Here is a 25,810-nt window from a genome sequence, read left to right as displayed (position 1 = left end):
GCACTGGAGTTTGTAAACACAAATAACTCCAGTGGTCAGCGAAACCGTGAAGCTTACACTTTTGAATGCAATTTCTTATTGTTCATCTGCATGACTTGGATTGACACTTTGAAAGGAGTCCCACAAATATTCGCAGCTTTATATCAACCACGGATCGTTTGGAACTAAGTGATTTACAAACAGGGACCAGTGCATTGTATAATCATTTTTATTTGTTTTATTCTATGTATTCATTCATTTATCTATTTTGGTTGTTGTTTTAATCCAAAGATGATATGACAAATGGTATTGCGCTGTCTATCCTCTTAGGTCTGTTAGCAGTAGAAAATAAAAAAAAAGATGACACTTCACACATGAAACACACACACACCATGCACGCATTCATGCACATATATGAATAGGCACGTTACTTTCATGGTATGCATCAGGGATCGACTCCAAGTCGATCTTGCATTTTGAAAAAAAAAAATCTTGATAGGATAGGCCCTTTACATTGTTCATTATTCACCGGGGGTACATGGTACGAATGTCTGTGCAAACTTGCTGGAATAATAGTCGGCCTATATGAGCCCAAAGCTTTCAAATGGCCCTTTTTTGTCGTTTTTCACATCATTGGTGTCATTTTCAAGGCAAGGTATAAAATAAATGGGATTCTCTCGATGTCATGCATAGTGGTCGTGTGTGAGACACAGCTCAGAGAGACGATAGAAATTTAAAGTGTCCTTCATTTTATATCATTCATTTCTAATCATTTTGTTATTTATTCGTGTATAATTCATATATGTGTATGTGTGTGTGTGTGTGTGTGTGTGCGCGTGTGTGCGTGTGTGTGTGTGTGTGTGTGTGTGTGTGTGTGTGTGTGTGTGTGTGTGTGTGTGTGTATGCAGTAACATAATACTGCAATCGTATTGCATTTAGGATGAGTGGGTGTTGTGGTTAGCTCTGATACCGGTGACTTCATTGGACAAGGTAGCGGTTTATAGACAGTGGATACAGTGGGGTGCGTATCAGCCTGGGATAAAGGTTGAGACGGAAGACCGGACATGATATTAGGTGGAGTTGGTGGTGATTATAATAGAGTTAGCTCCTTTGATGGTTTTTGGGATACTATATACACTTACCACTCGTCCGTGCATGGGGATACATTGCAGGTGCACTCATTGTTACTGTTACGTTGCATAGTCGACAATCTGAGTAGTGAATGTAGACCTACATTACGAGATCATTCTCAACGTAATGTCATATGGAAGATGGTGCGCTAAAAAAAAAAAAAAAAAAAAAAAAAGGTTGGATATTTGATTGGATTGGCTTGGATTGGATTGGATTGGATTGGATTGGATTGGATTTAATTTGATTTGATTTGATTTGATAATGGTATGTCACAGAATCGGTAATGCTATAGATTTCATGTAATCACAGAGTTTTACCATTCATCTTGATAAAAACCCCGCCAAAAATCCACAAAACACTTCCTGTTATTTATGATGACAACCAATAAGTATAAGTATGTTACACATATTCAGAATTATATGTATATGGAATAAAAACCTAATTGCTGGCGGGGGGAAAAAGGCCTGGCGGGGAAGCGCATGTTTTAGAAACAAGAATATATATATATATATATATATATATATATATATATATATATATATATATATATAATACATATAATTATAATCATATTCAAAGAACAAAACAAAATGATTTTCTAACAAGCGACTCTTTTTCAACAAGCTGTTTTAAAAATGAAAAAGAGCCTAACGATAGAGAAACGTACTCTCTAAACAAAATCGAGTGAAAATATTCACTCTTGAAGGAGTGAATACAAAAAAGAGTGAATTTAGAGTGAAATGGTAGTGAGTTTTGAGCGAAAATGTTCATTTTCACTCGTTTTAGAGTGACCTCAGGGATCCCTCCAAAATCTTCGAGTGATCCCTGAGGTCACTCCAAAATGAGTGAAAAGGAATATTTTCACTCAAAATTTACTCCCATTTTACTCTAAATTCACTCTTTTTTGTATTCACTCCTTCAAGAGTGAATATTTTCACTCTACTTTTTTAGAGAGTATGACTCAGCGAAAACTGATGAAGTGTTCCCGTCTGTCCCTTTTCGGCAGAACCCGACTTAAACATCTTTTTTTTCCCCTTTGATCGTCTTCCCGGAAAGTCTCGTCACTTGAGGGACCAACGGAAGTTTAATATTTGTGAAATTATATAGAAAACGGCGTTCTACGCGAGAAATCGCACAAAACACTCCACGAGATATTAGATAAAACCTCCCCTTTCTACATGCATGGTTTCTATAAGGCGACGTGAATCCTATAACCTTCAGTATAAAATAGTATATGCAATAATAAAATGTACGTTAAAAATGTACTTATGAGAAAGTGTCATTTTCAACTGACATTAGACCTATATGATATGTATAGTCATAATTAATATTTTGAACGACATAATATTCTCTTGGTGAATGATCTCATTGTTGTTTTGATATTTTCCCGTCTCCCGACGTATAGATCCGACATTATAGACAAACAAAATGACTTGTAGTATATGTATTACCAATCAAATAAATCAAATTCCGATATTTGCTATAATGACAATGTTTAAGAAGGATTGATCCATAGGTTCGTGCAAAATTCTGCCCACAGCTGTCATCTTCACTTAGAATTCTCCGAAGATGATAAAATCCGAAACAAAAATGTGTTAATCATATTAATATTCTTGCTTTTCTTTCTCAAGTCAATATCGAATATTAAATGATTGAACATGCTGATCGGTGATTGGTCGTATAACTCTAACAAAGAAAGATAAACATTTACATATTGAAATCGAAATTGTTATATTGTAAGCAGTAATCATCACATCAAGTAAAATGATTCAAAAATTTGACTGGCTGTTGTTATGGGGCTAAATAGTAGACCATTTACATGCATTATAGATAGTATTGCCTTGCCTTTCGTTGTAACAGAAGGCGGTCTTTGGCGTAAGTCTTTCGGTGCTATAGAGCGCTTTAGGAATCTCTCGGGGAATATAAACTCCGGTGGGAATGTTAAATGATAATTACATCTCTAAAGAGGCAATATGTATATCTTTGATATTAAACGAATGATGGGAGGGGGTAGAGAGGTAAGTGTCCGCCTTTGAAAGTGGGAATATCCTGTTGTTATGGGTACAATTTTTTAACTCCTTCCGCACAAAGTATAGGTCTAAATATTCCGCTTGCTGTTCAAAACGCAGATATCTGTCGATTATCAATAGGCCTATTTGGCATAAGCTTTGGCCACTGAGGTCAGTATCCCCACATACACACTTCCCCTTCCCACTGCACACAGATATTGGATGTTTATGTTCATAATTGGTTGTAATGTTCATTAAGGATCCTTGAGTATGGTGGCTGACCGTAACTTATAAAACTGGTCTAACACAGAGGATATTTTTTTTTTCACCTCAAGTTCGAGCTGTCATCAGATCTGAGGGGTTTTTTTTTTCTTCCTTCGCAACTGAGTAATTTTAGTCGACATTATAGGCCTACCCAAATTTATAGAACCAGTGGCGGATCCAGAGGGGGCGCATCAGGCGCGCGCCCCCTCTTTATTTTTGGTTAAAAAAAAAAAAGAAATACAAAAAAAGGGGGGTGCGTGCGCCCCCTTTAATTTTGCAAAGGCGCCTCCCCTTTACGGAATTCCTGGATCCACCCCTGAGAATTGAATAATAAGAAATGTTCCCATATCTATTCAAACAGCATCTTCTTTGTAGGCATTCAGCAAACGGATACGACAACACCAATGTCTATATTTCGATTTAATATTACATCCATAGCACATAGCTTAACATGGAATCTCTTGTTCTTTATGTTTGTTTGGTTTTTTTTTTTATGTTTTTATGCTCTTATAAATCGTATCATGTTTCTTGATGTTCGTTTTGTTTTCGGATTTTGCAACCTTTTGAAATTGTAATGTATATTGATCCAGGGCTCCATTGTGAAGCAGGCCGGGTGCCTTTATGGCTCTGAATGGGACTACCCTGCTTACAAAAAAAAAAAGACAAAAAAAGACGGAATAAATAAATTGTCGAGAATAATTTGTGGAATTGCAAAGTGAATTAGTCTACCATGCCCCAAAATGAACCCCCGCGAACTTCCACTAATGTGCGTGGTCTCACCTTGTATTACTCAATGACAGCGACTCTGAAGTTTTGCTGATCCTCTGTTCTTTTAACTTCGTACAAGTACAGTATAAGGGCTAGCTTCTATACACTCTACTCTTTGGTTGAAACACTCTGATGCAGTATTATTGGTATAAAAAGTCCGTGACCGAGACTAGACATGTGAACAACGTGGGTTTGTAACATGTGTTACTGTGCGAGAGAGATGTGATAATCGTGCCGTTCTACGTGTGGTCTGTCTGTGTATGCAAAATACTGTATAGAGATACTAGTATACGTTGCGCTGAGCTGTGTGCCATGTGTGAGCGAGCGAGATCGAGAGCAGCGAAACGCCGGTAGCTTGTCTCGGGATTCCAGATCAAGGACAGAAAAATGTATCGCTGTCGAGCACTTCTACATGGTCTTGGACCAGTTTCAAGAAACACAGCTCCCCACTGCCGAAGAACAACACTTTCTAAGGGTACATTGTTTTGTTACATTGTTTTGCAGTCTTATATCTGTTTTATTCCTGTGTACGCAACTTGGCGAATATCACTCGGCTCGGTTGAAACGTGCAGCAGATCTCTTAGTCCCAGTAATATGAATTCATGTGAATAGATGATTCGTCGATTGGCGGACCGGATCTAACAACGAATGAACGATATCCCGGAAATCGCCTTGCAATACCAGCCATAAACTTAAACATTTTGACGAATTTATGATCTGATCATGAAATATGCCATTTACAGGAAGCTTATCTACTTTAATTAATGTTATTAATCGTGGCCATGGGCAATGCATTGCCATTGGCATTGGGTTATTGCCCATTGCCCATGCCATGGCATTGCATTGGCATGTGGAGTGAGTACGGCTACGATCGACTGGACGAGTCTGAGTAGTAAAATTAGAGATCTACACTAGATCTAGTATTAAAGACTACAGTGTAACTGTTAGCGTCTACATACAGTAATTGACATTACAGATTGTAGATAAATTTAATGATAAAAAAAAAATCAAAATCAAAATCGATTCGAATGTCCAAGACCACAATGAAGAATGATTAAACCAAATGGTAACTTGATTTTTAAACAGAATTGTCTAAATTGGGTTATTAATGGGCTAAGTAAAAAGCTCCCTAAACCCTGCCACACTTGCAATCTATCTACGTGAAGATGGAGGTGTGGCACTTCAAGGTAAATTCAAGGTAAATTCAGAAGACCGTGGCATGCGCATGTCATGTCATCGATTGTGGATTATAGAGGCCCTACAGTCAGTGTCTGCCTAATTGGATATGTCATTGTTTGGTCAGACTAACGTTAAACTCTTCTAAATCCTTCAATTCTGATGAGTAACTCTGAAGGTCAACACATTGTTGCAAAGGTCAGCACTGCACTGGTCAGGCAACTCCATTTACAAGTGAAGTTATCAGGGATGTAGAATATCATTTTTATACTGACCATGCAGACCAACAACACCTGTGGCCAAGCCAAAATTCAAATGCATTTAGAAAACTGTACACGCCGTGTAGACTACCACTAGGTTTTACATGTACATGATGTAGCTGGCGGTCAAATTTTGGATGGTGTTTGGTTGAATTATGGGCGACTTGTTTGACTTGTGCATAGGTCTATGCCCCAATGTTACTTTTAGGCCCGAATTCACGAAGATGGTACAAATGAAACCATGGTTTAAACCATGGACAAAAACCATGGAGCGTCGAGTGTCGCACGAAATATTTCGTTACGAAATTGGTCATTTTCGTCGACAAAACGACCGTTTCGTTAACGAAATTATCATTTCATGGACGAAATGTTCATTCAGTTACAAAGTGTTGTCATTTCCTTGTAATACAAAATAGTCATTTCATCGACGAAATGACTGATTTCGTAACAAAATATTCCGTTTGACACGTGGCGCTCCATGGTTTTTGTCCATGGTTTAAACCATGGCTTCATTTGTACCACCTTTGTGAATTCCGGCCTTATAGTTTACTTAGTATTTTCATACAGATTTCAGGAAGTTGTCTGTCTTCCATTTCTACAACACAATGACATTGTACGTACCTCCTGTAATGTAGTACATGTAGCTACAGCAGTAGGCCTACAGTGTACCTCTAACCACACCAGCGACCCCAACCCGTACCGAGTCAGGGTCGCATTGCAGCTCTATGGCTATTGATGTACCACCTGATATGGCATAGTATTTTGGTGACCAGAGACCAAAATACAGGGTTTTACACTGAAATTCGTAGCCATACTGTTAGATAAGATACTTACAATCAGAGGCGCGGAAATCGATTTACGATATGATATATTTTAAGAGCCCAGTGAAAGATTTTATCTGAGGTTTTAGTCCCTCCGCACTTCGTAGCATAGTACAACTTACACAGCGCATGCGCTAACAGCCTTGCTGTCGATCGGGTATGGATAAAACGTGGCACATATTATAATACACAATATATGCGTGTGGAAAAAAAAACCCAGGACGGCTAGCTGAGAACTGAAATGAATATTCATTCGCGCATGCGCAGATCATTTTATTTACGTGATATGTTCATAATGGCGATTCACATCTCGCGGAGATGGTCTCAAAGATGATGACAATTAATCTTGTTTTCGGAGGTATTGGTGAGGGATACATAGTTGCCTATAATATTCAACAATATGGTATTACAACATGTGACTTTTAGTTGCTAATCCAAGTGTCGTTTTGAACGATGAGTTGTTTACTGAATTGCAAGCATCGCAGTGCACTTGATTACTTCACTAAATTACATACAAGTCATCGGGGCGCTGTTACTGGTTACAGTGCCCCGCGCCGGGGTTAGCCTACCTCCGTCTCAAATCTGATTTTCTCAACAGATTTTAGAGGAAACACTGTTTTCTCCTTCACATGCAACCATCCTCAAATGAGCTTACCCCACAGGTCAACACACATACTTGTACAATGTACTGATCAATCTTACTAACTCATCTTGTCAGTTACAAAATGTACAATGTACAGCCCTACAGGAGTACAAAATGTACCCTTTCATGACATGTACACACAATGTATCATACATATGTATACTTGGTGCAAGCACCCCAACAACAAATGTACTTTTAATAACAATATTAACTAGAAAAGCACTTGTAGAGCACAGACCTGCGCTAAGCAGCTCATTTTCACCCATTATACTGGCATGCTATTAAATCGCCCATTTTCCCAGTATACATGTAGAAGCCTTTTGTTTATGTCATCAGCTTCCAGCTACGTGGCACCTCGCCTTAGCAGAGCACACATGCAAACATCAAATTCATGAAGCTTGAACTCCTACATTGTAAGTTCATTGACCCTGTCTGCCAAAAGATCAAGAATCCGTCAAAATCCCTGGATCACTGCCAAAATCAAATCATCTGTTCCTTGTGTCATTATCAACTCTTCCTGCAAGTTTCAGTCAAATCCGTTCACAACTTTTTGAGTTATTTTGCAAACAGACAAACCAACGCCAATGATCACATTCAATGTAACCTCCTCCTTCCTTGGTGGAGGTAAAAATAGAATGTAATAGAGGGCAGATTTGACTATTGTACTGGAGACGTAGCATAATTATAGAAAATTGCAACAATACATTGTACATGTATATTATGACAGAGTCAGTCACACATGATGAATGCTGTATTGGTGAATTCAAGGATTTTTCAAGTACCTGGTAGTGACATTCATGAAAGTTACATGCCCCCTTTTTTGTTTGGACTTTCTGATCTGAAAGGGAAAGATATATTCCTTTCCTCATCCTCATTTTTGAAGATGGGGGAGAGGGGGGAATGAGGAGAACAAGTCTTTTTTCAGACTTTCTCAATATTTCTTGAGCTTGTTCCTTCATTCGTACTTGTGGCCACCAGATGTACTGTACACTGTAGAAATGTCTACAAGGCCACTTCCTTTGGTAGGAGCATCACACATATTCCTCAAGTCGCGTTTCAAATGATTTTTGCTACAAATACATTGCATGTGCATGATGTGTCACTGTGCATGTGTGTATGTTCCAGCAACGTCACCCCTGAAAAGAAAAATGGTTTATGGAATGACTTTCATTTCATATTTTTACATATCATTAAATGATAATTTTCAATCTTCTCAATTTATTGTTTTATAATTGCGATATGATATGCAATTTTTCATATCACAATAAGGAGATACAGTTTACATAATATAGCTAATCAGAGCAAGTATAATTGAATGATGGCAGTAGAAGAGATACATGAAAGAAGACATTGCATGAGAATATTCAGATTAATGCATTTATTGGTGCAAAGTCAAAGGAGCTGGAAATATTTTGTTTCACCTGTTTTTCTTTTTTCTGGAGTGTCAATCGTACCTGCACACTATCAAAAACCTATAACAAATTAAGTGTAGTTTTCTTTCGCCTGAACGTGAAAGTATCATAGTACTTTCACCCCATTGTAATCAGAGTTAGGCTAGCTGGAACAAAACTAATGAAATGAGGTAGTGATTTCTGTTATCCATCACTTTAATGCCAAGTACTTCCTGTTGACCTTGTGGTTGGCAAATTTGAACCAGATAATTGAGAGGTTTGACCAAAAAAAAGATGAAAAGCAACTAATAAGAGCTGTTCATTGTATTCAGCAAATGGACAATCAATATACAGCTGTACAAGGTAACAACAAATAACAGCTGAGGCATGAAAGTGGTATATTTGTTACACTATTTCTGTTTTTAAACGATATTGCAATAAATACTAGACATAATATCACGAATAACGACTTGAAATACATAGTACTTCTTCTTCTCTTTTGTCAGAAAAAATAGAGTTTTAAGATTTTTCAATAATCTCACCTCCCATCCATCACGACAGCATGTACATGTGTAGTTGCACAAACAGGAAAGATGTTAATATACCAGTCTATGTGCTTGGTCTTAGAGACAGGAAGAAGTCTGTGCTATCAAACAAACGGAAGGAAACAGGGGTACCTTTACCTTCAACTAGCAAGTACATGTACATCGTAGACCCCAGATTCTCTTGTTTGTTCCCCGTGTTCTCATATTGTTTTTTTGTGAGAGGATGTCCCTACTTGAGTACTCAAAGCACACGTGGTATATTTGTCTCTTACACATACATATTGTATGTGTACTTTAGTCAAGTTTGTGCCGTCTCTGATGCCATGCCCTTGGCATTTACAACCCTGGGAAATACATGTGCATGTATTTCTTTTCTGCTGATTTAGGGATACTGCACTAGACATACACATGTCTCAGTTACAGTAATGACCTTCTGTAGGTAATTTTTTTTTTTTTCATGTAGAAGCCCATACACATATATGGGCAATTCCACGGTAACTGACGTTACACGTAAGGATTTTCATGAAATTGTTTACCTTGTAGTTTTGTGAATGAAAGCACCTTGGGCTTGCAATTAGCATTGATGAATAAGTTCATGAGAATGAAGAAATAGGTGGAAAGTTTTTCTCTCAAACTGCATTTCTTATCACATAGCGAGTGAAAATGTGTCAGTAACTGACGTTACGGAAAAAGGACATGGAAAATTATGGTGTAGATGTAAATGGAAATATCTCATGTCCCTGACTTTTAGCCTTTATGTGTTTAATATGGCAATACACCTAGGTTCTTAGGAACAGGTGTGCAAAATAATGTGCACTTTAGTTGTCTCCTTTTACCACCATGCCAATTTCAGTGAAGGCATGACGGTAACTGACGTTATGTAACTGACATTACGCTTACATTTGCCATAGGGTTTACACATGCAAAATCATGATTGGGAATAGCTATGTGATATTTCATAATTCTGACCATTCAGAATGATTTGGTTGATATGGAGCCATACCTTGGTTCATCAGTCATAAATACACAATGAAATGAAACAGGAGTCCATTTTCTTTGTGTTCTATGAAAACTTAAAGGTAAACATGTCAGTAACTGACGTTACACATACTTTGCCGTGGGGTTTACAGAGAACTAATTTATTTAACAGGTTATTATACTGCTGCAATGTACCAGTGACAATCCCAGGCAACTACAGCAACAAATCAAAACAAAATCTAAAGACACAAATAATATTGGGTGGGCCCTTAGGGGGCACCCCCCCCCCCCCATGCCATAGCACAGTTGGGCAAAAATAATGTAAATGCACAAGAGGATATTTCTTGACATTTGTTTGAAGATTTAATTTTTTCTTCAACATTTATGATTACACGGAGCCATTAATAGATGAAGCAGTTCCAAGTATAAATATATTGACATGACTAAGGGCTTTTTTGTTTGTTTGTTTGTTTGTTTTTTAATGAACAGGAAAGTTCTTATCTACATAGAGTGCTCCACCCATAACACCTTGTAGTACTACACAAAACATGGATATTTTTGTGCTTGAAAAAAATATCAAAATATCTTCCAGGTCATGGGTAAAAAAAACATGTATCAACTAATAAATATGCATAAATATGTATGAAATCTATTGTGATATATTTCTCCTTCTTTTCTTTATTTTACTCCTGATGATCTCCATCATCAATTGATTTAAATGAAAAGTGTCACACTTTTGATATTTCTATGTGAAGAAGAAAAATAAATGCTTTTTTGGTCAAAAGAGCATTATTGTTTTATTCCTAGCTTGAAGTAATTTAACTGTTTTTCTTTTCCTTTTCACTGATATATCACGGCTTGCAAATACATTCAAGATACCAAGAAATCGGACTTTGCAACGAAAGAATACTAAAATCAATATAAAAAACTCTTCCTGTTCATACAACTAGTTATCATGTGTTGTATTACAAAATGTCCCTGCATGAATAGAATAAAGTTATCAACAAATACACACTGTATGAACAATTTTTTTAAAAAACCCTATAGAATCCTCTCTCACTTTGAGCAACATCAGTGTTAAGTTTCAAACAATAGTGAGTACATGCCTTACGTACCATAATACAAGATCAGCCATGTTAACTACACCACACATTTAAGTGCAAGAGAAGAAATATCTGTTTGTGCATTTGCCTTGAGGTAAAAACTTGACTAAGCTTCCTGAAAAAAAAATATACCAGCAAAAGCAAACATTGGTGAAGATTGTTAAACTGTTGGTATACAGCTGTGCAGAAGTTTGTTTGTTTGTTTTTTTTTTTATAGAAAATGTGGTTAACATGCAATCATGTCACTGATTAGGCCTACAAACTTTGGGAGCTTTATCATCCCGTAGGACTCGGAATGTACTAATTTGAGTGCATATACTGCATGTGGCAAACTAAACTTCCAGATGATTTAACCTTAAACTTGTGCTGAATCAAAAATCGAAAGCTCAAGCCCCCCTTCCCCCCCCCCCAAAAAAAAGATAATCATGGTAAATGAATAAATACATGAATTTAGAAATAAAATAAAATAAAAAAAAATATCCATGGACATACCATGGTAATGACATCATTTCTTATGAATGGGATTGCTGCTCTTTGTTGTAAGTTGACTTCCCAGATGTACAGGTGTATTGAAATGGCCAAAAGTCAAAAAATTTGCCTCAGTTATAATTACTGTCATGGTAACTGACGTTACATACTCGTGTATGACGTTTCGGTAACTGACGTTACACATCTTGTAGTGTTCATTTTGACTCTCCAGTATGCCAAGTATCCTTATTTCTGGTATTAAAATAAAGGCATATGGGCATACATTAGAAATCCCAAGTTACATCATACAGCTCACTTCCTTTGATGAATAAACTTAAAAATTCCTTGTTTTTGGTAACTGACGTTACATCCATCATTATCAAAGTAATTAACAGTTTTTATCAAATTCTTTAAAGCTACCAGCTTTTTTTTCTATCGTGTGGTAAAAGACTTCTCTGGTAACTGCATACATATGAAAGATTGTTGTTTAGAGTACTAATAAAGTGGATATACAGATGTACAGAGAGTAAGTTATGCGACAATACACTCTTTTCACCATTGAGCTAGATAGGCATATTTGGGCAGCCATTTTGAAAATCAACATGGCCACTTTTATTGAAAAACATAATGATTCTTAAAACTTCAACTCAAGTACTGTCTGAAAATGTATGGTGTTTGAAACAAATATCATTTTGAATTTTTGGCACCTGTGTCCTAGTTACCGTGGAATTGCCCATATGCAGACTATATGTTGCTAACATGTAGCGTTGTCTTATCAACTGATGTACTGTATACATCTAACAGAAACAGCTCTGGCAAGCTTTGTTTTAAGTGTGAAAGAAGCTACAACATGCCTCTATAGAAACACTGATTAGACACACAGAGAGAAATCTTGAAATGAAATCCCAAGAAATGAAATCCCAAGATAGGTCAGACTTTTATATTGGAAGGAAGGTGTCGACCATTTGATTAATTCAGTTTTATGTAGGCTAATTTGTTTGAAAGCATACGGTACAAGAATCTAGCCTTATTAAAAGGCTGTGTCACTGTTTGTCAAGTGGAGTGAACTAAACAGCTTTAAAGCCAAGTGTATCAGCGTGAGGGCCGTTTGAGATTTGCTAGTGTTATTACAGCTATGTTTCATAATGAGACAGGTAATTTGGCTCACATTTCGTACAGAATGATGTGAAAGAGAGTACTGTAAGTCAGTTAGTCACTTCAACCAATAGAATTGCTAGATTTGCCCATGGGCCATCAGTTTAAAATATACTGAACAGAGCTCTATTGCTAGCAATGTTCAGTAATTTGAAGGCATACACGTACATGTACTGTAAGTTTTCAAATTTTGATGGGTCACCAGAGGCCCTGATGCTGGGGCTTACTCCTCAATGGAGGCTTAAAGGGATAGTATAGTCTTGGTTGAGATGGGGGATTCAGATTTTGACTGTATGTGAGATGATGAGAAACCACTTATGAAATATTAAAGAGCATACAATTCCAAGGGGAATTCAAAGTTTATTTGATGATGATCAGTTTTGAAATGGTGAGATACCAAAAAAAAAAAAGGTAAAACAAAGTGGTCTTAATACAATGTTAAAGGTGGGCCGCACCCTTTATCTAAACCATCCCTTTAACTCTGTCTCCGTGACAACCCTCTCCTTGCCTCTTTTGCAAGTAAAGCGCAAGAGGGCTTTTGACAAAGCCTAATGTCGACCAAGAACGTCTTATTTTGTGAATCTATACGAAAGAATTTATTTCCTCTGTGCTAGCAGAGGTGTTAGAACAGTGTGTTTATAAAGTGTATCTTCCACAAAGCAATGCCAAAGAAATTGTTTTGAGAAAGTGAAAGGCTAATTTAAACCAAAAAAAAAAATCATATTGAAATGTAAAAACTTGCAAGCTCCACATATTCTGCCTTTATGATATAATGGGAACCCAGGAAATTACCATGATGAGCAGTTAGGATGTTAGCTGAATGTCATTGGAGTCGAGAGGTCATTACACCTGTTTGATGTTAAACTGACATTGTATAGAAATGTTTCTGTAGGACACAACTCTTTGCCTAGTATCTACATGTAGATCTTTAACAGTTACAGTAATGATATGAAATGTGATAAAAGATATCAGTATTCTAGAAATAACACAACAAAACATATGTACATTGTACTGTGTTCATGACATCTAGCATGTTCCTTTTTTTGTCATACTAATGCTGCACAATGAAAATGGAAAAATGGAAAGTGGATTAATTGATAAGCTTATCCACATTTCAGTGGTCTTCAAAGAGGACAGGGGACGGCTGATGAGTTATGAGTGACATGAAGTTGAATTCACATGAAAATGATATAACAACATTTTCAGATGTAGGATTTAAATGGACCACCTGACATAATTCTTCCAAGAGTACGTTTTGAAACATCCTTGTAAATCCCAACCTCAACCCTACAAATAGAACTCTTCACTTTGTGAGTGAGTTACGAGCCTGTCCACGTAATGCTAATGTTTGCATGTCCTTCTTAATTTCCAAACTTCTCATCATGTTTTGATCTTGAACATGAAACAGTTGTCTCTGAGTACTGTGTGATTCATCTCTGCCATTCAGACGCCTTCCAGACTCTTCTTAGTCTGTGTTCCAGCATTCCAGACCTGCGATTTCTATTCTTCTAAGTACTTCTGCATGACAGACCACGTGAATATGGAATCTCACTGTCTTCATGAAAACCATTCCATCCTAGCATGACTCTAGTCCATATTCAGTAGGAGGATATATTCTATCTTCTGACTTCTGATGATAAATAATTGTTCTATTATATCTAAGAAAAATTTAATGGCTATCCAGTCATGGTGATAGGAGCAAATGAATCATAGAGGTCTGTGCGCCAGACTAGCACTTGAGACAGTGGCAGTGGGCAAGGTGCTGAATTCATAAAACGGTTGCCAAGTAAAACTTCTGGGCAGGTGACAATTTCCCCGCCTGCTGTGCCTTCTCCACCACATTACCACATCATCGCGATGTTGAACAAAGGCACGGCAACACTTGTTGTTCATGACCTTGCACTTGCATGAAAGAAGCATGCAAGAAGGATGACCTCCCCCCTCAAAGAGGGAGTTATTTTTAGCAAAGAGAAGGGAAACAAAAGTACAGAAAAGATGATAAATCCAGTCTTGAAGGCTGTTATAAAAGTTGCTATTATCATATCCAATGTTGTATATGAAGCACATTTGTACATTAACTGTGCAAAAGCCACACCATGTGCTGCCAAAGTGGAATTGCAAATTGATACCTGAGTGGCAAGAAGATTTTTGTCGCTGGTGGAAAACTCATTTTCCCCAAACAGGAGAAGTTACGTTTCATACGCATCTTCTTGATTTGAATGATTCAGCTTCTTGCTAAGTCTTAACCTGTATTACAATGTTACAGACCATACAAACTGTACATGTGTGAAATATTTACACAACCATCCCTCCGTGATAAGACGAGGAAAGTTCAAAGTGTAAACGCAATGCTTTATCATCTTTAAATAGTGCTACTGGGTAACAGATAATGTGCTGCCAGTGTGACCTCAACCTTCTCAAATCAAGATGAAGGTGACCTTATACACGATGTAGATCTTTCTCCATCTTTCAGTCTAGTTGTGAATCTATGTAATGGAGAGATTTTTTACTCATTTTTTGCAATCGATGTCCTTGATGTGTTTTTTTTTTTTTGGTTTTTGTTTGGAGGAGTCGTAAATGCACAAATAGTATGCCTTCAGTAACAACAGTTTTTGTACAAAGAGTGGATTGGAATGGTATGGGGGATTTAAGTTGTTTATTCTCGGGGGGGGGGGGGGTTAAGTGATGAAAAATTGTATACTTCTATGGAGAAATGTTCAACAGTGAAATGGTGCTGATGTTAAATTTGCATTACAACTTATCAGTTTCATTCTTTATCATCTTGTATGTTAATGCTTAATAGTTCTTTGATATCTTGCCATGCTGTAATTACCTGTCTGAACATGTGTTAGTGCAATTAAAGGTTACTACGTGTACTGTATGAGCTGTTATTTTTGGGAGGATATGATTTTTTTTTAATTTCATGAATCACAGTTGGATCACAAATTCAACAACAAGCGAAAATTTTGCCATGCGCTAGGCTGACAATGCATTCAGGATATCGTCGGTGTCAATGCGTGAAAACAACATCAACCACATATGTAACTTCCTAATTCGTGAAAATATCTGTGCATGAAATTAATAGCTTACTAAGATTGTATAACTTACAAAATGTGTTCATCTTATGTATGAAGATAAAGTACATCTATGGTAGCTGACAGCCAACAAAGAGAATGTTTTGGGGGGATTTATACTGGGAAAAATTCTGTGTGGAATATGAGTGTATTTAAAAACTGTGAAAGATGTTGTAAAGGCAGATCAGGACATGGCCACCAGTGATATTGAAAATTTTTTTTAAAAAAACTTATAAACTGTTGCTGATGTATTGAATGTCTTTATCCCCATTCCCCCACCCCAACCAATCTTGTCTACTTCTGCAGGCTCTCTACTGAGTATACCAAGTCACAAATCGGCACAATGTGGAGCTTCCCGAACTATGGCGCACATCAGTTCAGAGGGCGTCGGCAGCAAGGGGGTCTACTGGGCTGTGGGCGGAACTGTCATGTTCATCACCACGGCGACCTTTGTGAGTAATGAGGAATGAGAAGGTAGAAGAAGAAGCAAGAAAATTGAGCAAGAACATTCTTTCTGGAGTGTGTGTAGTCCTGAAAATGAATGTCCTGAACAGTCCTTTTAAGGACTCACACATGGTGAACCGATAACTGAGCATATGCTATGTACACCACCATGCAAACGCCTTCCTTCAAAAATCGTCTGAAGAAATATGAATTATTCATTCTCAAATGTCATTTTGTTTTTCATGCTCTGCAGGTTCAGAAAATGGGTCTGGTAACATGGGGGAGGCAACCCAAGAATGTTAAAGTTGACCTCACTCCAGCCGCCCCGCCCCCCAGTGCACCGGAAGAGGATGCCCCCGCCGAGCCAGCTGCCAGTTCCGAGGCAGCCCCCTCTGCCCAGGCCCCGCCCGAGGAGGCCCCTCCAGCCGAGGAAGCCCCGGCCCCAGCGGAAGAGCAGGCACCAGCTGCGGAACCAACAGCAGAGGCAGAGGCACCGACAGAGGAAGCACCGGCATCAGTGGCAGAACCTGCAGCTCCAGCTGAGGAGGCCGCTGCTGCTCCGGCTGCGCCAGCTGAGGAGTCTGGAGAAGGTATGTCTGTATGATGATCTGACCAATCAGATGGGAGGGGGGGGGGAATGGGGGCACAATTCAGAATGAGGTAGACATGCAATCATTGTAAGATGCATTACTGTGAAACCTGAAACATACGCGGCATGAAACTTATGTCAATTGCCACTGGCATTCAATGCATTTCGTAGCCCAAAACTTTCACATGCAGTTTACTTTTGTGAATCTTGACTTGATCCTCGCAAAATTTGGGAAAGGTTCGTGCACGCAAACATTTCTTGTTTTATGGTAGGTGTAGTTACCATGGTAGTTCCGAGAATGTTCAGGGCTGATGTCTTGTCACCTGGCTTCTGCCATACTGTTGTTGTTGCAGGTACTAATTACTGGGTTGATGATTGCTTTAACTGGGTTTAGGAAATAAGTTTGCTGCTGTTTCTTACCCATGTGCTTGACAACCTCACTGGTTTGTAAATCTGATGTCAAACCTGTTGATATCCTTCCCAAAAGATTAATTTAAAGTCAAGATTTTGGACTCCAATACAGTAAATCAGTAAATGTTTGTTGGGTGTATGAAGATGCTGGCATAGAGCAAATTTATGTGTATTTTTTCTTCTACATTAATGAAATTCTGGGTGTACGTTTTGATGACTTGGTGATTTTGGTATTCATGAGATTTATAGTCAAGTCAATTGACTAAACATGCATAGATCACAGAGAGTGTTTCAGTAATACATGTATTAGTGTCTATCTGACTGTTCTATCTTGTAGCAACAGGTGTTTACCTTATGGTACCAACCATCATAGTGAACAGAGTACAACTTTAGAGTGCACCTTAGTTTAATATTGCAGTCTATTTCATACCCTAAGAATGTATGATTGAATTGATGGACATGAATTTGGAACCATTCAGCGCAAGTGGATGATAACAAAACAGTATTAAGAAAAGCAAAAAGAAAATGAAAGACAAACATGGAACCACAAAAAGAAAAAGGAAATCATGTATTTTCATCAAATGAGGGTCATACCAGAGATACATTATCTTGAAAGAGTCACCTTTTAACACATTACACTGTACAACACAAGGTACCCAATAGAGCTGTGTCTGAATCAAGGTCTCATAATATTTGTTTAGAAAACATTCCTGAAATTGTGGCAAAGTGTCTTTTTTATGTTTTGTGCTGTTTTGAAGACATCATTCCATTGACTATACAAAAAAAAAATTGAACAATAACTCCCAAGAAGGAAAAAAAAAGAAAAAAAAAAATGGAAATAAAACGAGAAGTAAACAACATCACTGATATCATTGGTTTCTATCATGAAGCCATTATATGTGTGTCGTTGGCTTGTATAGTTTAATGGCCTTCTGTGTTAGCGTGATCTATGTTTGTTTTTTTCCATTGTTTCGATAATGTATATGGTTTTCTGTTGATTTATGGGCTTCAAAGGAAACACACACACACACACACACAAAGATAGTTTAAAGGTACATGTGTATAATGTATTTTAAAGGTAGGGGATACCTTTTACAGACCTCCCAAAATGCAGCAAAACATTAAATATGAACCTCAGGGGACTTGTTTAGGCCACTGCTGAGAAATTTGGAGGTCAACAGTTATCTACAATGTGAATAATGCACAAAACTCATCTACTCTGTAGTTCTGTTTGTCAGCCACACTTACATTGTAAGCCTTTTTGTTGCAGTCTTCTGTATTTTTTTTTATATCTATAAACACAAATCTAAAAGTATAAGAGCTGATGTAATAACATATAGAGTGTGTGGCAAGAATTTATATAGAAATGTTTGTAAGTTTTGATGAACTTTCTTCGCAAAGTATACATGATGGACACACATGCAGTGCATGGGTCTGCAAAGGTAGCCTATTAATGTACTGGAATTTACGGTGAGCCCCGAAAAAAAATCAATTCAAAATCCAACGGTCAATAAAAATGTACTAAATGTTACCTTCCACTTTCAATACTTTGTGGGAGTTTCTAAAATGGTACTCTCTTCAGCATACCAATGTATTTATACAAGTCTTCATTTAAGGCATGCAAATGGGATTCCCTACCTTTAAGCGGAAGTCATTGTGAATGTCTTGTCAAACTTTGTGTGTATACAGCAGACTTTAGATTGTGCCAGATTGTAGTTTGCAGCTAGAAAGGCATTATACTGTTAACGCTTAAATACTATTGAAGACCTGTCAGATGCAAGGGTGAATTTCTGTATCTCAGAAGTCGGGTATCTTTCAGATTTCATTATGAAGCAATATTGATACATTCTATCCCTGGTAGCAGATATTACAAGGACACCATAGCTATTGGCCATTGATATCCGCCAAACCCAAAAGTTCCGACAGGCAAATCCGTGTTTTAAAAGAGCAAGGGACATGCAAGAAAGAGAAATATGAGCTTACATACTGGTAAGTAAAAAAAAAAGAGTGGAGCACAATTTTTTTTCTGTGAATGTGAAAAGGCAAATTTGTCAGCTAATACATAGAATTTTATTTCATCTAGTGGCATAATATGGTCTGTAGATATTGTGGTTCCTATGATTGTTCGAAGTTGATCCTGCAAAGTAAGGCTACATGGTCTAAGGTGGTAGAATCTTTTAGAAAAAGCATTAAGAATTGGTCAGTAAGAGAGCCTATATCTTAAATGGTTTTAAGTGACTCAAATGCTCAAGTCTAGATGGAAACATTGCAGTCTTGGAGTAGACAAACTCTTAATTTCTGTGAGTGACCTTTAAACTCTCATAGTTTCTGAGCTCTAGAGTATGAAACTGGACTTTGGATATCGCTTGCATGTGTTTAGTCTCTATCTGTACCCACTGTATGGTTTCTCACAGTTTATTAGTAAATACATAATACAAGTTCATTGTGAAATTGGTGTCAATAACTAACTTTCTCTAAAAAATGAGGGTCAATGTACAACTGTTTTCTTAGTGCTTGTGTCACTCAACTTGTAATTAATCTTATGCTCATCATTGGGTGCATTTGAAAAGATCCAAAAATATGCCGCAAATTGGTAGTGGACTTGAAGCAGATAAAGAAACCATTATTCAACCCATGACACTTTGGCCATAGTAGTGTCTCATTAGGAATGCATCTACTGTAGTCACATTGTAATACTAGCACTTTTGCCCCCCCCCCCCCCCCCCCCCATTTAAAAAAAAAAAGAATAGTTGTCTCTTTGCCTACATAGTTATTCTATACACATGTATAACCGGCAGTTTTGATAGGTGTGAGTGCAAATGAAAAGCATGCATGAGACTTGGTAAGCATGCATGAACAGATGAATAGATAACCTCCTTTCAGTTCAATACGACTTCATAACAGTTGAAGCACAACAATTCTTTTCTTAGTTCCATGGTACGTACTGCAATCAATAACAAAGAAGTTCAAACTCTTGAATGCTGATTAAATCGCCTTGTGTGGTTTGCTGTTTGATCTGCTAGCATTACTCCGTCCCACATGGTTGGAAATTTGCTAGGTTTGAATAGTAGTTTGATGCCAGCCTACCATTCATTTGATTTCAAGCTCTTTTTCTCCTATCTCTTTCTCTTGATGCAGACACTGGCTCCAGCGATGAACCGGAACAGACTGAAGAGTAGACAGTCGCCATAGAGGGCAGCAGAGTGGCGCACCAGCTCTCCAAAGACAAGATGGTGCCTGAAAGACTGAAGACTTTTATTAAAAGCCTTAAAGGCATGGAATGTGTGTGAATTGATATTCAATAATATTCTGCCAATTATTCATTAGACTTTCTGGTGTGGTGATGCAATCATTACGAGAACAGGTGTAACTATCTTCTTAGAAACTTATTTTGAAGAAGGCGTGTTCCATCTCAGGGTTTGGAAATTCCGTTAATTCTTTCATACCTTTGAGGTAGTTGTGAAACAGTAGCCCACCGTTCTTTGGTGATTACGATGTTTGACATTTTCAGAGTGATGACAAATTAATTGTGTGCTTATAAATTGATTTAGTAGCGCTTTGATACTTTTGCATACATGTATATTGTCAAATATGGTATTACAGTAGCAGTATTCCAGGCCTGTAGGACTTCATCTCCAGCAAAGGTAAACATGATTTCTCAGGAAGTGTTATACAGGTGTAAACTCTTTCTTTGTGCCTTGAATGTACAAGTTAGTCTATTTGTGTGAAGAGACTAGTCCTAACAGCTACACTGTCTGTTGCATTTCACCAGTCAGGGAAACTCACCACCAAAAAGAATTCAGTTGTTTGGATTTTATTATCATTGCATCAGTGTATTCAAACTTGTCTGTTTTTCTACACAATTCCAGGGTTTAACTGTTCAAAGACCAAACCAAACATGTGCCTTGATACAATGTATGACAACTTTAATTATGCAAATTTTACAATTTTTTTTTTCAGCAAAAAAAACAGTGACTGATTTTCTTGTGAAAGCTTGTGAGTAGTATGTGCCTTTAAATTACGCAGATCATGTTTGACATGAAGATTCAGCACCAATTGTCATCGAGGCAAAAAGAAGCTAAGGCAATGTGATAGTGTCAAGTGCCTCTCTCTACCTCATAGAAACTGTAAGATGCCCATTGAATTTTACAATAATAACTTGAGAGTCAAGGTATTCTTTCATTTTGTCAATATAAAGATGCAAAATGGAGGTGATACATGTATGTACCTGAGCATTAAACTTATCATTTTTATGCCAAGTGCCACCGTTGATTTCCAGCTGTAATTTGAAGGCAATTTTAAGGGACACACACAAAACAGGGTTCTCCTGCCAGAGTGTAGATGTTGGAAAACCAGGAAATGGCTATGACACCATAAATGTCCGAAAATAGCAGCTCTAGATGTGCGAGTCTAGTAATTAGTACTCTGTCATTGGATGTTATTTTCTATGAAAACAGAAAGCACTGCAGTGCTTCCTCTCTTAAGTGTGTGACTATATCAGTCTTGTTAATGAATACACATCTTCTTGATTGATTTACAGGTATACGCATCTTTATTAAAACACACATTAAAGTGTTGGTTACAGTGTAGTAACAGAAATGTGACAGTTTCTTTTTAGTATTTCTGTACGTTCAGTTAGAGCCAGTGGTATTTCCAGTCGCATGATGTGAATATCCTGCATCATTTAAAGGCAAAGTGTTTGAAGGTATACAAAAACACCATACTGAAGTACAGTCAACAACTGGGAAAGTGGGCTAAATCAGTCAGGGTATGTCTTTTGTCCATTCGTTTGTTTGTTTGTTTTTCTGTTTGTGTTTGATATTGGTCTGTTTTGTTGACAACAGAATTGATGCACTTAGGGTTGATTTCTTATTTTAGGGATGCATTGGTTTAAGATAAGTCTTTGAAACTGCGAATGTAATCAATATTGATTATGAACACTGACCTACATTTTCTATGAATAATGTAAACTTGCTCAATGTATCGTTAATAGATAAAGTTGTCCTTCAAAGTGCATTGAAGATACCTAATCAATCACATACAGGGTTGATGGAAAATTCTATCATACATGTACTATTTGTGTATACCAGAATAATGACTAATAAGAGCGGTTAGTGTAAGATAGATGCCATGTATCAAACTATAAAGATGGAAGTACTGATTAAATTCCTATCCCATTTTATACAGTGTAGAACTTTGTTCATCGCAAACAGGTTTGCAGTTGTAACTTTCGCTGAGCGAAACTAATATGTTTTTATCTCAGTTTAGTAGGAGAGATGTTCATCTTCTGTTTGACAGACAACCATTGTTTGTTTGCATGGGCCTGTGACATAGAACTATAAACAGTATGTTTGATGCTTCTTTAAAAGTTAAAGATGTGCAAGGTAAGCTGATCTGGTAAAGATCTACAGCTTTATGCAGATTGGATTTTTTTTTTTCACATAGCACAACTAGAATGACACAAAATCTTTCTCAACAGAAACTTCTCCTGGTTTCAATGGAAGGCATATACCAGTTACATTGTATATTTGAGTTACATTACAGAGAGTAATATTTCAGCATGATATATTCGCATGATATGCTCACCCGGTACCAGTATCCATTTTCACACAGATTTAATTCAAGTGCCTTATTGAATGTGTAAAGAGAGAAATATCAGTAATATAAATTTTGATAAATGTGATGATATTTTCGTGGCCTTGCTCGCCTTAGTATCTCCTTGGTTTGACAAATATTTTGATATTTGAGTTAAGATAGTATGGTAGTTAATAAGCAGAAAGAGAATATTCTGTGTCTATTTTCTATTATGCCTAGCATGAAGTTTTATGCCTAATCGAGTAATAAATAGAGTTGGAGAGATGATGTTAGCTTTAATGTTAGTGTGTGAGGTAAAAATATTCATTCTCTACAAGTGGTGCAATAGTTTAAGACTCATGTAGAATAGCAAGTGTCAAAACCACAGCCTCGACCACATTCTCGCAAATGAAAATATGCTTTTCCAAGTTACGTGGGAGGTACACAGTGCATGCACTTTCAGAAGAATTCTTGTCCTCAAGTATGTGTATACTCTGAAACACACTACATGTATACATGCACACACACAAGTACTTTCACCCTTGTCCCTCAATATTTGATTCCTCCCCACTTCTTCCCACATTCCCTCCCTTTTTTTTCTTTGAAATTTGCAGAATCTTTATCATTAATTTGATCAGTCTATTTCCACCATCCATCCATCCATTCTTGCATAAAAAAGGACATGCTTTTTAGATAACTGGAAGTTTTTATCAATCAGTATTATCTGTTGCTTGTTTTCTTGTCTGATCTTGATACCCATCTTATCTGTCCCTTGGGTTGTTTTGTCGTCTGTTCATCAATAACATCCTTGTCAGACACCTTGTTATCTCTTCGGAAGCTACGTTGCCTTGGTCCGGGTTATCCAGAGTTTACAGGGTTACACGTTGTGTATTGGCAATTTCTTACAAAGTATGGCCAAAGTGTGTATGTGTTGGTAGTCACCCACTAATATTGTACCTGATCATGCTAATAACTAGTACTGGTGACAAATTTGATTTTTTTTTTCATCAGTCATTAAAATGCTCTATCATGAGTACAGGTTATCTGTCAAAAGTTGTAATATGCTTGAGGTGCTTCATTTTTTTCCCAATGTCTGAGGATGATGTATGTGTGTATATCTCATGCCAATATAGAAGAAGATATTCTACTGTGCTGGAATCATGAGGGGGAAAAAAAAAAGAGAAAGGACATGAACTGTTAAGAGATGAAGGTAGAATATACCTATCCGAATAAAATTTTGACAAACTAGAAATAAAGAGTGATGGAACGTGTCGTCTGTCAGCCTCCACAGGCCATTCCAAAGGACTGTGAGTGAAAGAATTGAAGAGAAAAAAAATTAAGACGTTGAGAGATGATGCAGTATTGATGTGTGTGTGTGTGTGTGTGTGTGTGTTGGTATGAAGACATGTGGATCTACCAGATGAAAAGCAATCACAGATGGAGATAGTGCCAAACAAAGACAGACAGTAACCATACGTTCAAGGGGATGAACATCCGCCGAAACCATTTTCAAGGAAGAAAGCAGTCTGCGATGCTGAAAAAAACCTCTTCCTATCGGCAAAAGATTATTAGTAGGAAGAACACCTCAAGGATAACATCATGTGGTTACGGGTCACATATTTTCGTGCCAAAAAGTGATGCACCAAGCTGTGATGCAGTAGAAACGTGGTTTAAAACGTGATCTGTGATGATTTTGTTGCTGTTATTATTATTATTGTCATTATTATCACTACTACTACTACAGCTACTACTACTGCTACTACTACTGTATTATTATTATTTCAGTATCATTGTTATCATATTATTATCACTATTATCATTTTATTATTATTATTATTATTATTATTATTATTATTATTATTATTATTATTATTATTATTATTATTATTATTATTATTATCATTATTATTGTTATTATTATTATTATTATTATTATTATCATTATTATTATTATTATTATTATTATTATTATTATTATTATTATTATTATTATTATTATTATCATTGTTATTGTTATTATTATTATTATTATTATTGTTATTATTATTGTTATTATCAGCATCATTATTGTTATTATCTCCAAACTTGACTGTGACAAACTGCAAAGAGATGCTTTGATTCTTGGAACTGTTCTGTAATCCAGGGATATGTTTCGGCATTTTATGTCTGTCTGAAGGTCTGTCTGTCTTGATTGTAAGGGGGCATTCAGTCCAACCACTATCCTGATATTTCATGATTATAGCAAGAGCAGATAAACACATTACAATTACAAACACCAAGAGTATTTTATTGATATGATCTGTTTTAGTTTATGAAATACAATGTATAATCTCTGTTCTGTATTACTAGATGACCACACACACATGCTCACACACACGTACACACACGCACACACGCCAAATAAACAAACAGAAAAAAACCGTGTTTCAAGGCATGATAACGAGATAGATATTCACTATCTTGTCAAGTCATTTGTCATTGAAATCAAACACACAAACATTTTCACCAAGTGTCACATGGCTTGTCACCTGATACTTTGTGCTATCTGGCCAAGAAGTCATCTGCTTAACCCGTTGAGGACAGTTTGATTTTAGCTAAAACACGCATTTCCCATAGACGCTTGCCCTAGTATACTTGGGACTTGTCCTCAACGAGTTGATCTAGCTTTAACACGCATTTCCCATAGACGCTTGCCCGAGTATCTTGGGACTTGTCCTCAACGAGTTGATTTAGCTATAACACACATTTCCCAGAGACGCTTGCCCGAGTATACGGTACTTGGGACTTGTCCCCAACGGGTTAATCCTCATTCGTTAAGGTTCACTGTGACTAAATGACTGACATGATAAACACACAGATGTCCCAAGTGCCAAAAGCCACTAGGAACAGTATCAATGAAACGTTACATGCACCCATGCTGCTCAAATTATGCAGATACTTTCACAAGATTTAATATTTCATGTCTGGCGGGTTTCAGTGAATTTCACCTTTTTATAATTTTGGTTGATGAGAGTATTTCTGTATAGA

At 37.1% G+C, this 25,810-nt stretch overlaps 1 protein-coding gene across 1 annotated transcript; it reads left to right on the top strand.

Annotated features, from left to right (window-relative positions):
- Window positions 1–4,490: 4,490 nt before the first annotated feature.
- Window positions 4,491–20,388, top strand: LOC139743403 (uncharacterized). Its single transcript, XM_071653887.1, has 4 exons — window positions 4,491–4,626; window positions 16,072–16,217; window positions 16,463–16,799; window positions 20,348–20,388. The coding sequence occupies exons 1-4, from the start codon at window positions 4,539–4,541 to the stop codon at window positions 20,386–20,388; spliced, it is 612 nt and encodes a 203-aa protein (XP_071509988.1). The 5' UTR covers window positions 4,491–4,538.
- The last annotated feature ends 5,422 nt before the right edge of the window (window positions 20,389–25,810 follow it).

Source organism: Diadema antillarum, unplaced genomic scaffold (assembly GCF_040938485.1).
Source record: "Diadema antillarum isolate AM-2024a unplaced genomic scaffold, OU_Dant_1.0 seq00001076_RagTag, whole genome shotgun sequence".
Classification (NCBI taxonomy): domain Eukaryota; kingdom Metazoa; phylum Echinodermata; class Echinoidea; order Diadematoida; family Diadematidae; genus Diadema; species Diadema antillarum.
Note: the sequence above shows the minus strand (reverse complement) of the source record. Positions and strands in the feature narration are given on the sequence as shown.

Coding starts and splice junctions, on each gene's coding strand:
- LOC139743403 (XM_071653887.1), top strand. CDS start 4,539: ATGTATCGCTGTCGAGCACTTCTACATGGTCTTGGACCAGTTTCAAGA. Junction 4,627..16,071: donor AAGAACAACACTTTCTAAGG/GTACATTGTTTT, acceptor CTACTTCTGCAG/GCTCTCTACTGAGTATACCA. Junction 16,800..20,347: donor AGCTGAGGAGTCTGGAGAAG/GTATGTCTGTAT, acceptor CTCTTGATGCAG/ACACTGGCTCCAGCGATGAA.